At 36.4% G+C, this 13,364-nt stretch overlaps 1 protein-coding gene across 4 annotated transcripts in view; it reads left to right on the forward strand.

Moving 5' to 3' along the window:
* LOC126298936 (filamin-A) overlaps positions 1-13,364 on the forward strand; it is a 496,221-nt gene that overhangs the window by 273,583 nt on the left and 209,274 nt on the right. For all 4 annotated transcript variants that reach the window (XM_049990534.1, XM_049990536.1, XM_049990533.1 and 1 more), the window contains one exon: positions 12,140-12,307. In XM_049990534.1, coding sequence (XP_049846491.1) covers positions 12,140-12,307 — 168 coding nt within the window. The remainder of the gene's footprint in view (positions 1-12,139; positions 12,308-13,364) is intronic.

Below are 13,364 nucleotides of genomic sequence, written 5' to 3' on the forward strand. Positions count from 1 at the left end.
ACTAAAGGGCATAGTGAAGGACTAGCTCTTGTTGCAGCCATGGGAATCCTGGGAACCGGGAATTTTTTTGAAACTCCAACAATAAACCTGGGCAATTCTAAAGAAACATTTAGCAGAAAAATCGTAAACAAGTTATTTAAAATAGGTTGTTGTTGTTGTTGTTGTTGTTGTGGTGGTGGTCTTAAGTCCTGAGACTGGTTTGATGCAGCTCTCCGTGCTAATCTATCCTGTGTAAGCTTCTTCATCTCCCAGTACCTACTGCAACCTACATCCTTCTGTATCTGCTTAGTGTATTCATCTCTTGGTCTCCCTCTACAATTTTTACCCTCCATGCTGCCCTCCAATACTAAATTGGAGATCCCTTGATGCCTCAGAACATGTCCTACCAACCGATTCCTTCTTCTGGTCAAGTTGTGCCACAAACTTTTCTTCTCCCCAATTCTATTCAATACTTCCTCATTAGTTATGTGATCTACCCATCTAATCTTCAGCATTCTTCTGTAGCACCACATTTCAAAAGCTTCTATTCTCTTCTTGTCCAAACTATATATCGTCCACATTTCACTTCCATACATGGCTACACTCCATACTTTCAGAAATGACTTCCTGACACTTAAATCTATACTTGATGTTAAACTTCAATTCTTTAGAAACGCTTTCCTTGCCATTTCCAGTCTACATTTTATATCCCCTCTACTTCGACCATCATCAGTTATTTTGCTCCCCAAATATCAAAACTCCTTTACTACTTTAAGTGTCTCATTTCCTAATCTAATTCCCTCAGCATCACCCAACTTAATTCGACTACACTCCATTATCCTCGTTTTGCTTTTGCTGATGTTCATCTTATATCCTCCTTTCAAGACACACTCCATTCTGTTCAACTGCTCTTCTAAGTCCTTTGCTGTCTCTGACAGAATTACTACGTCATCGTTGAACCTCAAAGGTTTTATTTCTTCTCTATAGATTTTAATACCTACTCCGAATTTTCCTTTTGTTTCCTTCACTGCTTGCTCAATATCCCGATTGAATAACATCAGGGAGAGGCTACAACCCTGTCTTACTCCCTTCCCAACCACTGCTTCCGTTTCATGCCCCTCGACTCTTATAACTGCCATCTGCTTTCTGTACAAATTGTACATAGCCTTACACTCCCTGTATTTTACCCCTGCCACCTTTAGAATTTGAAAGAGAGTATTCCAGTTAACATTGTCAAAAGCTTTCTCTAAGTCTACAAATGCTAGAAATGAAGGTTTCCTTTTCTTAATCTTTCTTCTAAGATAAGTCGTAAGGTTAGTATTGCCTCACATGTTCCAATATTTCTACGGAATCCAAACTGATCTTCCCCGAGGTCTGCTTCTACCAGACTTTCCATTCGTCTGTAAAGAATTCGTGTTAGTATTTTGCAGCTGTGGCTTATTAGGCGGATTGGTCGGTAATTTTCACATCTGTCAACACCTGCTTTCTTTGGGATTGGAATTATTATATTCTTCTTGAAGTCTGAAGGTGTTTCGTCTGTCTCATACATCTTGCTCACCAGATGGTAGAGTTTTGTCAGGACTGGCTCTCCCAAGGCCGTCAGTAGTTCTAATGGAATATTGTCTACTCTCGGGGCCTTGTTTTGACTTAGGTCTTTCAGTGCTCTGTCAAACTCTTCACGCTGTATCATATCTCCCATTTCATCCTCATCTTCATCTACATCCTCTTCCATTTCTATAATATTGTCCTCAAGTACATCACCCTTTTATAGACCCTCTATATACTCCTTCCACCATTCTGATTTCCCTTCACTGCTTAGAACTGGGTTGCCATCTGAGCTCTTGATATTCATACACGTGGTTCTCTTTTCTCCAAAGCTCTCTTTAATTTTCCTGTAGGCAGTATCTATCTTACCCCTAGTGAGATAAGCCTCTACATCCTTACATTTGTCCTCTAGCCATGCCTGCTTAGCCATTTTGCACTTCCTGTCAATCTCATTTTTTAGACGTTTGTATTCCTTTTTGCCTGCTTCATTTACTGCATTTTTATATTTTCTCCTTTCATCAATTGAATTCAATATTTCTTCTGTTGCCCAAGGATTTCTACTAGCCGTTGTCTTTCTGTCTACTTGATCCTCTGCTGCATTCACTACTTCATCCCTCAAAGCTACCCAGTCTTCTTCTACTGTATTTCTTTCCCCCATTCCTGTCAATTGTTCCCTTATGCTCTCCCTGAAACTTTGAACAACCTCTGGTTCTTTCAGTTTATCCAGGTCCCATCTCCTTAAATTCCCACCTTTTTGCAGTTTCTTCAGTTTTAATCTACAGTTCATAACCAATGGATTGTGGTCAGAGTCCACATCTGCCCCTGGAGATGTCTTACAATTTAAAGCCTGGTTCCTAAATCTCGGTCTTACCATTATATAATCTGTCTGAAACCTGATAGTATCTCCAGGCTTCTTCCATGTGTACAATCTTCTTTTATGATTCTTGAACCAAGTGTTAGCTATGATTAAGTTGTGCTCTGTGCAAAATTCTGCCAGGCGCCTTCCTCTTTCATTTCTTAGCCCCAATCCATATTCACCTACTAAATTTCCTTCCTCCCTTTTTCTACTACCGAATTCCAGTCACCCATGACTTAAATTTTCGTCTCCCTACTATCTGAATAGTTTCTTTTATTTCATCATGCATTTCTTCAATTTCTTTGTCATCTGTACAGCTAGTTGGTATATAAACTTGTACTACTGTAGGAGGTATGTGTTATTTAAGGAAGAAATCTTAGAGAGAGAGAGAGAGAGAGAGAGAGAGAGAGAGAGAGAGAGAGAGAGAGAGAGAGAGAGAGAGAGAGAGGGGGGGGGGGGGGCTTTCTTAGCATTTCATTTCAGACAGGCAACAAAAGTTTCTCATGTCTGGAACTTAAAAGGAACCTTTTGAGATGAATAAATTTTGTTCCTAAAGATACCTCTATATCCTCTGAGAAAAACATGCTGCAGCCGTTGTGCAGCATTAAGGACTATATCAATGGGCTTTTTTTTTCCAACTAGATAAGAATGATAACTTTTCAGAATAACCATTGTAGACATGAAGATGCTTATTGAGCTCTGTGGGCAGACTGACCAGTATAATTAAATTATTAGTCTTCAGCATCAGTTTGCAAGCCACAGTTCCATTTTCTGACTGTCTGAGCCATCAAAGTACTTCTTTAATTTCTTTAGTTTCATTGAGTTATGCAAGTTGCTGTGTAATCTAGAGTTTCCTCTCACCTCCTCACTTCCCCCCCTCCCCCCCCCCCCTTTTCCTCTGAATTTCAAAAGACTTTGTCATATCATCTGTGAAAGTTAGGACTGAAGTACATAATTTCACTACTGCAGGTATGTCAACTCCTTCAGACTTTAGTGTTGTACTCACTGCATTGAAACATTCCAAAATACTCCAACCACATTATAGACATGAAAGCAATACCTTTAGGGTTAAGCTTTTGCAATATTTGTGTTCCTTTTGATTTAATCATAGCTTTCTCTCTTTTCTCTTCATAAATGCACTTAAGAGCTTTATTGGGTGCTTTCCAAATAGCAGTTATGCCTTTTCAGGCATTTTCTCATGCTGACCATCTTGTGATGCAGAGAAATATTAAACTCAAGTTTCAATCTTCAAAAAGTGAGTGTAGAATTTTCCAGCATTCTGTAGATGCAAAAATTTGTAATTTGTTCATATGTACAACAAATGTAGTAGCCATTTTACAGCATGTGATTGCACTTCATCTTTCCAGATTCAGGGAATGAGTGGAGCAAGGAATGAAAAATGCTAAAAAAATTGAAGGACTTCATTTGGGCTTGTAGGACAGAGTAGATTCCCACCATATTTGCAGCATTATCATAACTTTGACGATGGCAGTTGCTTATATCATGGGATTTGGGGAACTTAAATACCGTATCTCTCAATTCTTTCCTGGTATGCCCAGCATTTCTCATAAACTCTACAATCTGCTCTTGAGGTACACCGTCTTTATTCAAATGTTGTACAATGTAACTAAACTGATAACAGAGTGAAACATCAGGGGTGAAACTGACAACAATGGAGAAATACTGTGCATCAAATATCGCCTTTATGATCTCGTGTGTGGTATTCTTCACCATAATATTTATAATTTCATCATAAGTGCTAAATGATAAATTAGAGCTGCTTCCTTTACCTGGGTTTCTTTATTTAGGTATATGACCTGCTAAGAATGGATTAAATTCAGCTATCAGCTTTGAACATATCATGAAATTACCATTTCTTAAGGAACCAAACTCTTATTTATCTCCCAAAATGGCAATACCTTTGAAGAAAGTTTTTTTTGCTATAGCCATTACTGTCTCTAGTACATTTCACCAATACTTTACTTCTTCTTGTAACTGAGTAATAAATTGTTTTTCAACTCTGCATAGAGTATTTCCCCAATCTTTGAAACTTACAATCCAATCACGATGTTCACTGGAATTTTCGTATTTAGTTACTTTATAATTAACATGCTTTCCAATCATTAAAGCCACTTCTACTGAACTGTGATGAACCACCAAAAAGTTTATATGGTGCACTGTAAAGTAATCCCTGACTGGAGAGTAAATGATCATGTTGCACGATGTCTCCAATTGGCGATTTCATTTCAAATAAATCCTTGGAAATAAATCTTCATTTTTCGGGATATGCTCACTCTGACTTAACAAATTCACAATTTCTATTCTGAGTAGTTCCATTTCATACTGTGTAATCTCAATTTTTTTTTTTTCACTGAAGGAATTTATATCAACTGTGAAGTCTGATGAAACTTCCTCTAGTCATAACCAGGGTTCATTTGCAGTGAATTTGTTCGTATGTTGGTTATCGATTTTATTCACTAACCTTTACCTTTCCACCACTGCACTGTGAATCATTTGTAAGTTTCATGTCCTCAGGAAAGGAAAAACTTGCAGCTACAGAATCTAGTCCTTCATTAACAAAGAACACGTGTAACTTTGTCATTTTATGTAACACTTCCAGCAATCCACTGTTTTAATGACTATTCAGGCTGCTTCTGAAGAAGAAAAAAATTTAAATCTTTCCATGGCAGCATGAGTCTGTGCTTTGTAAGGCTCTGAGTTTTTGAACTAGTTCTCAAAATTAACATGGTCTGGACAAGCCAGGAAATAATTTTATATACAGATGATAAATACCAACTCTGACAGTGGCACCTGTGTACATTAATGACCTCTCATCTGTTACATTGCCAGATGCTATGTTTGTTTTGTTTGCAGATGATAAAAACATTGGAATAAGTAGCAAGTCAAGTACAGATTTAGAAATTGCAGCTAATGAAATTTTCACTGTCATTAAAAATGGTTTAAACCTGATTCACTGTTGTTAAACTTTGAAAAGACCCACTATATGCAGTTTAAACATCAAAGAGATTTCCTTCCAGCATGTGTGTAATATGTGAAGATATGAAGTTCAAAGAGGTTGACAGTGTTAAATTTCTAGGATTACAACTCGATAATAGATTCAATTGGGAAGGGCATACCACAGAATTGCTGAAGCACATGAACAAGTCTGTATTTGCAGTGAGAATGATGTCAGATGTAGGAGGTATAAATATAAAAAATTCATAGTTTATTACTTTCTTTCTATTATGCCATAAAGGATCATATTCTGGGATAACTTGCCAAACTAAGCAAAAGTTTTTAGCATGCAAAACCATGTAATAAGACTCATTTGTGGTGTAAATTCGAGAACACCATGAAGAAACCTATTCAGGAAACTATGTATTCTAACTGTTGCTTCTCAGTATTCTTTTCCTTTATGAAATTTGTTGCAAGTAATATATATCTACTTCCAACCAATAGCTCAATTCTTAGTATCAATATCAGGAAAATGAACAAACTGTATAAAGATCTAAAATCACTTACCTCGGTCCAAAAAGGGGTCCAATATTCAGGAACACACATTTTGAATAAATTGCCAGCAACCATTAAAAACTTGGTTTCAGATAAAGCACAGTTTAAACAGAGGTTGAAAGACTTTTTGATAGGCGATTCCTACTCCATAGATGAAGATTTTGACAGGGGCTGTTTGATCAGCTTAAATAAACATGTCTGATACATATCAGTTTTGACAGCATTTGGTCACAAGTCAAGATTAGGTGTTCTTTGTATGATACATTTATTAAAACTGTATAACTGTGTTCCATTCTGCCAGTGTATTAATTCTGTAAATATTAGCAGTTCCAGTTCAGTGTAATATACTCACCTATTTGACGATCTCCTGACAAATGATCAGGTTAGTGAGTATTATATTCAGGTGTTTGAGGTTTTTTATGTTATATTTTTTGACTTGTTCGACACCCATGAGAATAGTCTGATTTTTGGGTCTTTGGAAGGAAAACTGAATCTAATCCAATCTAATCCAGTCCAGTCCTCTTCTTTGATATTAAACTGGTGAAACTTGTGTGCAGCTACTGGCTGTGGTCCTGCTTGTTGAGACAGTAACTTTGTCGTCTGTTGTACACTGAGCAGCAGTTGTTCAGTCTGCTGTGCCTGAAACTGAACAGCTTCGTTTAGAGACAGTGCTAATGGGGGTTCAGATATTGTGAAACACTTAATACTAGATAGAAAAACATAACAATATTGTGGCCACTGAGACTAGCTTAACACAAAGAACTCCCTCCGCTTAGGTAGGTGAGGGAAGTCTCTGAAAGCTGGAACAAATGTGGGAGGAGCATTGTCACCAATTTTTGCATAGCAGACAATGGATAGCATGAAGAAAACCACATGAAACTATTTCTCTCATCACCATTTGTTGTGTGTCTTAGAAAGCCTGGATATACTTAAAGAGCACGCCGAGAGAGTGGTAAAATGCACACAAAATATTAACTAAATTTAGTAAAACACTTTAATATTGAATACTTAACTCTGATGTAATCTATGCCCACTTCAGTGACAATGTACAGGATATTTGTTTTATCTTGAGATAGCTAAATATCTCAAATGACACATCAAATGAAAAAGAAGTTGTAGCTGAAAAGTTAATGTTAGTAAAGAAGACATCTATCTGGTGGAGTAGGCAAGAAAGAAAGGAGACAGATTGTGGGAGTGGGTTGGAGAAGTGACAGATGATTGGGAAGGAGGCAGCAGGTGTACATAATAGGAATGGGACACAGGCACTGGCACCCATGAGTTCATGGAGCATATGATGACAATAACAGGGAGGAGTGGATTGGGAAGGGAGACAGAACAAGAAAAAGGGAAGACTGGGGGCAGTATGAGTGAAGATTGTTATGGTCCTAGGGCATGGTGTATGTGGGTTTGGGGCAGGGGGCTAGTTGAGATTGAGGCAGAGAGGATGACAGGAATGAAGGATGTGTTGCAAGGAAAACTCCCATCTATGTAGTTCAGAGCAGCCACTGTTGGAGGAAAGGATCCAGATTGCACAGGCTGTGAAGCAGCCATTGAAATCAATAAAGTTGTACTCAGTGGCATGTTTTGCCATTGGGTAGTCACTTTGCTCGTGGCACCAGTTTGGCAGTGGCCATTCATATAGGCAGTCATGCACACATAGAATACTGTGCAGAAATTGCAGAGTAGATGGTATATATGACTCCCATGGAACAGCTGTCTGTGACATAAGTGGAGTAGGATGTGATGGGTGGATGTATCGAGCAGAGGTCTTGCACCTGTGTGTTTTGTAGGGCTACGACACATATGGCAAGAGGTCAGGTGTGGGTGTGGTTGAGGATGGAAGAGGACACTTTGTGGGTGGGGAGGGAAGTGGAATACTATTTTAAGAGGGGTAGGAACATTTGTAGGTAGGAAATTCATTTCTGGATGCAATGATAAATAGTTGAAGCCTTGGCAAAGGATATAATTCAGTTATTCCATTCCAGGATAATACACTGTGAAGAAGGGAGTGTTACTTTGCAGCTGGTTTTTAGGAGTGGGGCCAGAGCAATAGGTGTGTGTAAGGATAGGTCATGGAAAATCTGTCTGTGGACTATATTTAGGACAGTGCCTCTCTGCAAATCTCTTAGTGAGACCTTCGGCATCCTGAGCAGAAAAGGCTAGATTTCAGTTGCCGTCACAACCTGTGGCATATGGACCCTTGCTGCCAAACTCCAGCTTCTCAAAAATGTGTAGATGGGAATTTTTCTTGCAACACATCCTTCATTCCTGTAATCCTCCTGACTGTGATATCCTGTAGCTCCAGTGCGACACTTTACTGTATCCTACACCAGATATCTAATGTCATTCACCCTTAGTCAGTGCCTCTACTATTTAGTTGTTACCTTTACAGCCAAAATATTTACACGGTACCAGAACTTTCTATTAAAGTGTTAATACACTTAGGATATCGCTTAAATATTTGGATCAGTGCGTCTCCCAGAAGATACTCCAAATGAATGGAACACACAGAATTAATTTTTGGTAACACAAATCACCACCACATGGAAAAATGAACAGTGTGGTTTGACAATAAGTTGTCTCAAGCTTTATTGAAGTTGGTGTGATGCTCCTTACAAATCTTGCTGTTATTTTCAAGGAAATATCACAAGTAAGCAATTCTGAAAAAGATTATCACCTTAGTGATATTATTCAGTATGTAGTCTGATAAAAAATAAGTTAAAATTATGCACATAGTGCTGATGTAGCACAAGAAATGTGATTCTAAATTCTCTGTTTAAATATCACTGTAAGGGACAGTCATCAAAATGAAAATCCAGCTAAGTAAAATCCAGTTTGTGGCATAAAAGTATTGACATTCTGATTATTCATCTGTGATAGGAACCGAAAGAGAAACTCCATGGCATCTGTCCAAAATAGTCTCTGACACACTTAAATAAATGAACGATGTGAAAGTCTCCACAAACTGTTTTGTATGTCAATTTAGTGAGTGTGGCAGCAGACAGTTGGCATTCTGCCTGTGTGTTCATTCCACTGAAGTTGTTTGCAACCTACAGTGAGTAGTATAAAATTTCCACTTGAGCAGTATGTTATAACCCTGTATGCGGTAGCTGTGAAAGCTTTATGCTAGGAACCTGGCACTTAACATTATTTTTAAAGTGTCATATTCATTATTTGTAACAGCTTGTGTTATAAAAACAGTAGAACCAACAACAAACTTGCAAAGCTAGTCACATATCTGAATTTTTGCTAGGTGGTTAATATAGAAGACTGCATACACATTTTATCACATAGAAACAACCCTCACATATTTTTCAAGAAAACATTAAGAGTACGTGCTATAAACTTCTAAGTAAATGTGTGCAAATGCAAGTGAACAAATCAAATGCAGGCTCATAATTTGCCAGATATTTCCACCTGTGAAAGTTCATATCAACTATTTTTTGGTTATAAACTTACACATTTTGTGCAGCGTTTCACACTGTTTTCTATACTTAAACAAAACACATTCCCATTCTCCCACAATGGCACACTTTGGAGTCTTCAGCAATTTTATCATGTTTATGACTTCATTTTCTGCAACTGGTTCTTCTTGTAACTCTAATTCCTCTACTTGTACTATACTGGTCAAGTCACAGCACTCAATTTATTGTGTTTTATTATTTTAATTTATTAAAATCTTGAACCAATACAAATCTACCTTACTTCCAAGTAATTTCATATTTTGTCTTTCTCTAAGATGTTCACATATTTTCTAGCACCTAGACTAGATGCTGTAACATTTTAGTATTTTGCACTAAAACTGCGTTTTGTTTTATGGATTTTTTCTCTCTTCAGTTGCATTTTACTTTTTTGTAAAGGATTTTAACTATCTTACAGTGGCTATTTCTTCCTCTGGTGATGTACCTTGAGAATTTGGATTTAATTTTTCTTATACATCAATTGGAGGACACACTTTTTTTTGTGTGAAATACTGTCATGTCAGTAGACTAGTTTAAGAACTCTGATACTTCTAAAAGGACAATATTAGCTTGCAAAATTCTCAGTCAAGATTACAATTACAATTGAAAACATTTGTCGATAGTATGATGATGCTCTCTTATGGTTGACAAAGTGTGAACCACTTTTAGTGAATAAAGTTTCTTCAGTGAGAGACTGACTGGTGTTAGTGGCAAATATCAGCCACTCTGCAATAACTACAAAATCAGTAGACTGATAATAGAGAAATGTTTGTGATAATTTGAAAAACCCAGAAAGAATCATACGAAAAATCCAAACTTGAAGTGCAGAGAGAACATAAATTTGGTATATAAGAAGATCCAGTAGTGCCCCTCTTGCCTGGCTGAAAAGTTAATTGATACACCAATGGAGAGAGATAAAAAAAAGCAGAAAGAAAGTGTCAGCATGAGTTGTAGGTTTGAAACAGCTTATTATAAGCTTGTGAAGATTTTCAAATGGGGAACAGGAGCAGTCCCTGAGAAATGAGTTTCTCACATTCTCACTTTTTAGCTTGTATGAGAGACAATGCTAGAGCGATGATGTGTTTGGGGGAAATAGTGGGTAGAAAAGACTTGTTTTAGTGGTGAATGGAAACTACACCACACAGTGTGATGATTGTCAAGTTGTCCTCGTGAGCATAAGAGACTGTATAGCTTTGGCCACAGTTTTGGCTCAACATTGAACAATACAATAGACACAAATCTTTCTGTGTCAGTGGTTCAACACAACCAGTTCTGGTCAGGACTTATGCCCATTTACCATTGTGCTTCCTTTCGGTGTCGAGAAATCACTGTCATGCTGGCTGTCACAGTGGGGTGTTTTAAAATGAGTCCCACCTGAACCTGTTCTACAGAGATCATTGCAATGGGGAGGTACTGCTGCCAGAGGTACTGCTCCTCTTTCAAATCAGATGAGTGATTAGTTACACTTCCATTAATACTGTTACTTTTTTGTTTTGATTTATGTGCAAATGTACACACAAAGTGAAATGAAATTGTTTTTGAAGATAAAGGTTTCCCAGTTCGTAATATTCATTAATTTCCCATAATATTTTGTAGGTTTCTTTTTATGGTTTCCATTGTCATATCTCCCTTGCAAATCTGAATTGCTAGATTTTAAAATTAGCTACATATATTAGTATGTGTTTGAGTGAGTAGTTTGGTATGCTCAAACAGTGCTTTATAATGTCTCACATTACATTTCAAAGAATTTCTGCGGTGCAATGACTGTGCCATATTGAAGGAAAGTGGAGTATTACTTAGAAGTTGTTTCTGGTACAGAGATACGAAGCTTGAATGTTCTGGGGAAAATTTTATTTCTTTCAGAAAGTATGATAATAAAGTAATAATTTGAAAGGTCACTGAAAACTGTAAATGAATGTGATCAAATAACTGATTACATTGTAAATATTAAAAACAGAAAATAAAGTAAAACAAAGGGTAGAATATAATATTTCACTGATCAACCACCTAAACATGACACATTATTTTAAGATACTTGATATTTGTCACTTTAGTCCATGCAGTTTCCTTATTATTTTTAAAGGCAGAGTTTTAATATAAATTCAGTTTTTGTATATTACTTTTAATACTGATTCCATGAGAACTACAATGTATCGGTGGAGCATAATTAACATTGATGTAATACTACACAATAAGATACTGGAGGAAATAAAAATTGCTACGCATCCAAAATTTAAAATTGAACTAAAGGCATTTATAATAAACCACTGTATCTATTCTGTAAAAAAAATTTCTGAATATGTAATAAAAAAGTTAGTTAAAAATTAAATTGTAAGAAAATGTACCCAGTTTTAATTTGCTACTATTTGCTAAGACCATGTACTACTCCAACTTTTCTTTGACTTGTCCAATATCAATTGTACAGTTTGTGCGGTATGATATAACTGGCCCAATAAAAAATTAGTCATGTTAAAAATATGAGTATCAAATGTAAAACTCATTGTAAGGCTCTTTTATTAAAAATACATCCAGTCACTGAACTATTGGAGCAAAAGAAATGGATAGATAAATGCTTCTTCGCACAGAGAAATTTATCCTGCCTGATATTATACTTCAATGATGTGAAGAAACAACATTTTTTTTATTAATGTGTATCATGTATTGGTGTACAAAAATTTTGTAATATATTCCATCTGAGTATTATTCACTACATTAAATGTGATATTTTTCCTTAATTTTGTGGAGTACTGCATTTAGACTGAGATCAAACAAACTGATTCGGTTACAGGGCCCTGATGGTTATCCAAGAAAAGTTAAAGTAACTGAGAATGATGATGGTACATTCAAAGCTGTTTACGTACCGGATGACTGTGGCAGGTACAAGGTGACTGTGAAATACGATGGCAAGGAGGTTCCACATTCACCATTCCAAGTTCAAGCATATGCAACTGGAAGTGTAAGTAGTATCATATGATAAGGTTATTGCCAGCTCCATGTTTTCATAAATGAACAAACAATCTCAAAAGTTTTGTGCAGAATATTTAGAACTCTGTAAAGTCTATAATAACAGAACACCATGGATAAAACATGTGAATATAGTTCCAGATGAGCAACTCATGTTTGAAATGAGAATCCGTTTTGAAAGTGCAAAACGTATGTACCACATTAGCATTGAACAGGTAATATCAGTTAAGACTGTTATAACACCCCCTTGAACAGCAGTACATTACATACAATGATTTATGTGGCAGATAATGATACAAAGTGAATTCCATTCTTCTTTCATAATTTTAACTTTATATGCACATCAAAAAATCTTCTACTTAAATGGTTATGTATGTCGATTTCTCCGTTATGATTTCCTTGTTCGTCAAATTCTGCATACCATTGCATTGTAGATATACAGTTTGTAAAGCATCTCTTGTAGTTCATGGTTATTGCGAAATTTTCTGAGCAAGGCTCATTTTATATGGCCTAAGATACTCCAATGGAAGGTTCTCACACATCCATACTACTTTTAGGAAGAATGGCTTTTCCGTTATAAAATTTTATGGGCAAAATATTTTCTGACAGTTACATTTTTGTCTATAACCATCTCCTAATTACGTCACACTTGTAGCTTAAGCAGCACTGCAGTAGTATAGCCTGGTTCGTATTTATTATTTATGATAAACTTTTTTTATTGATAATACTGTTCCTCCATCAGTATCGTGTAAGTAAAACCGTTACCCAACCAATCTGTCTTTTACTTTTTAGTTTCTCCCACCTCAGAATTTTGTATGTAGGCTCCTTTTTAATAATCACCAGTAATGTTAAAAACACTGTAAAGATGTCTCCTACAGTTATGTCATCTTAAACAAGATGACATTTTACATATCTATGTCTAATGTCATTTGTAGCATTGGATACCAGTTTAACTCATACTTTCCCACTATATTGTGTCATTTGATAATTTCTATCTCTATATCTATTATCTCTCTCTATATATCTATATCTCTCTATGGTAAGGAGTT

Source organism: Schistocerca gregaria, chromosome X (assembly GCF_023897955.1).
Source record: "Schistocerca gregaria isolate iqSchGreg1 chromosome X, iqSchGreg1.2, whole genome shotgun sequence".
NCBI classification, from domain to species: domain Eukaryota; kingdom Metazoa; phylum Arthropoda; class Insecta; order Orthoptera; family Acrididae; genus Schistocerca; species Schistocerca gregaria.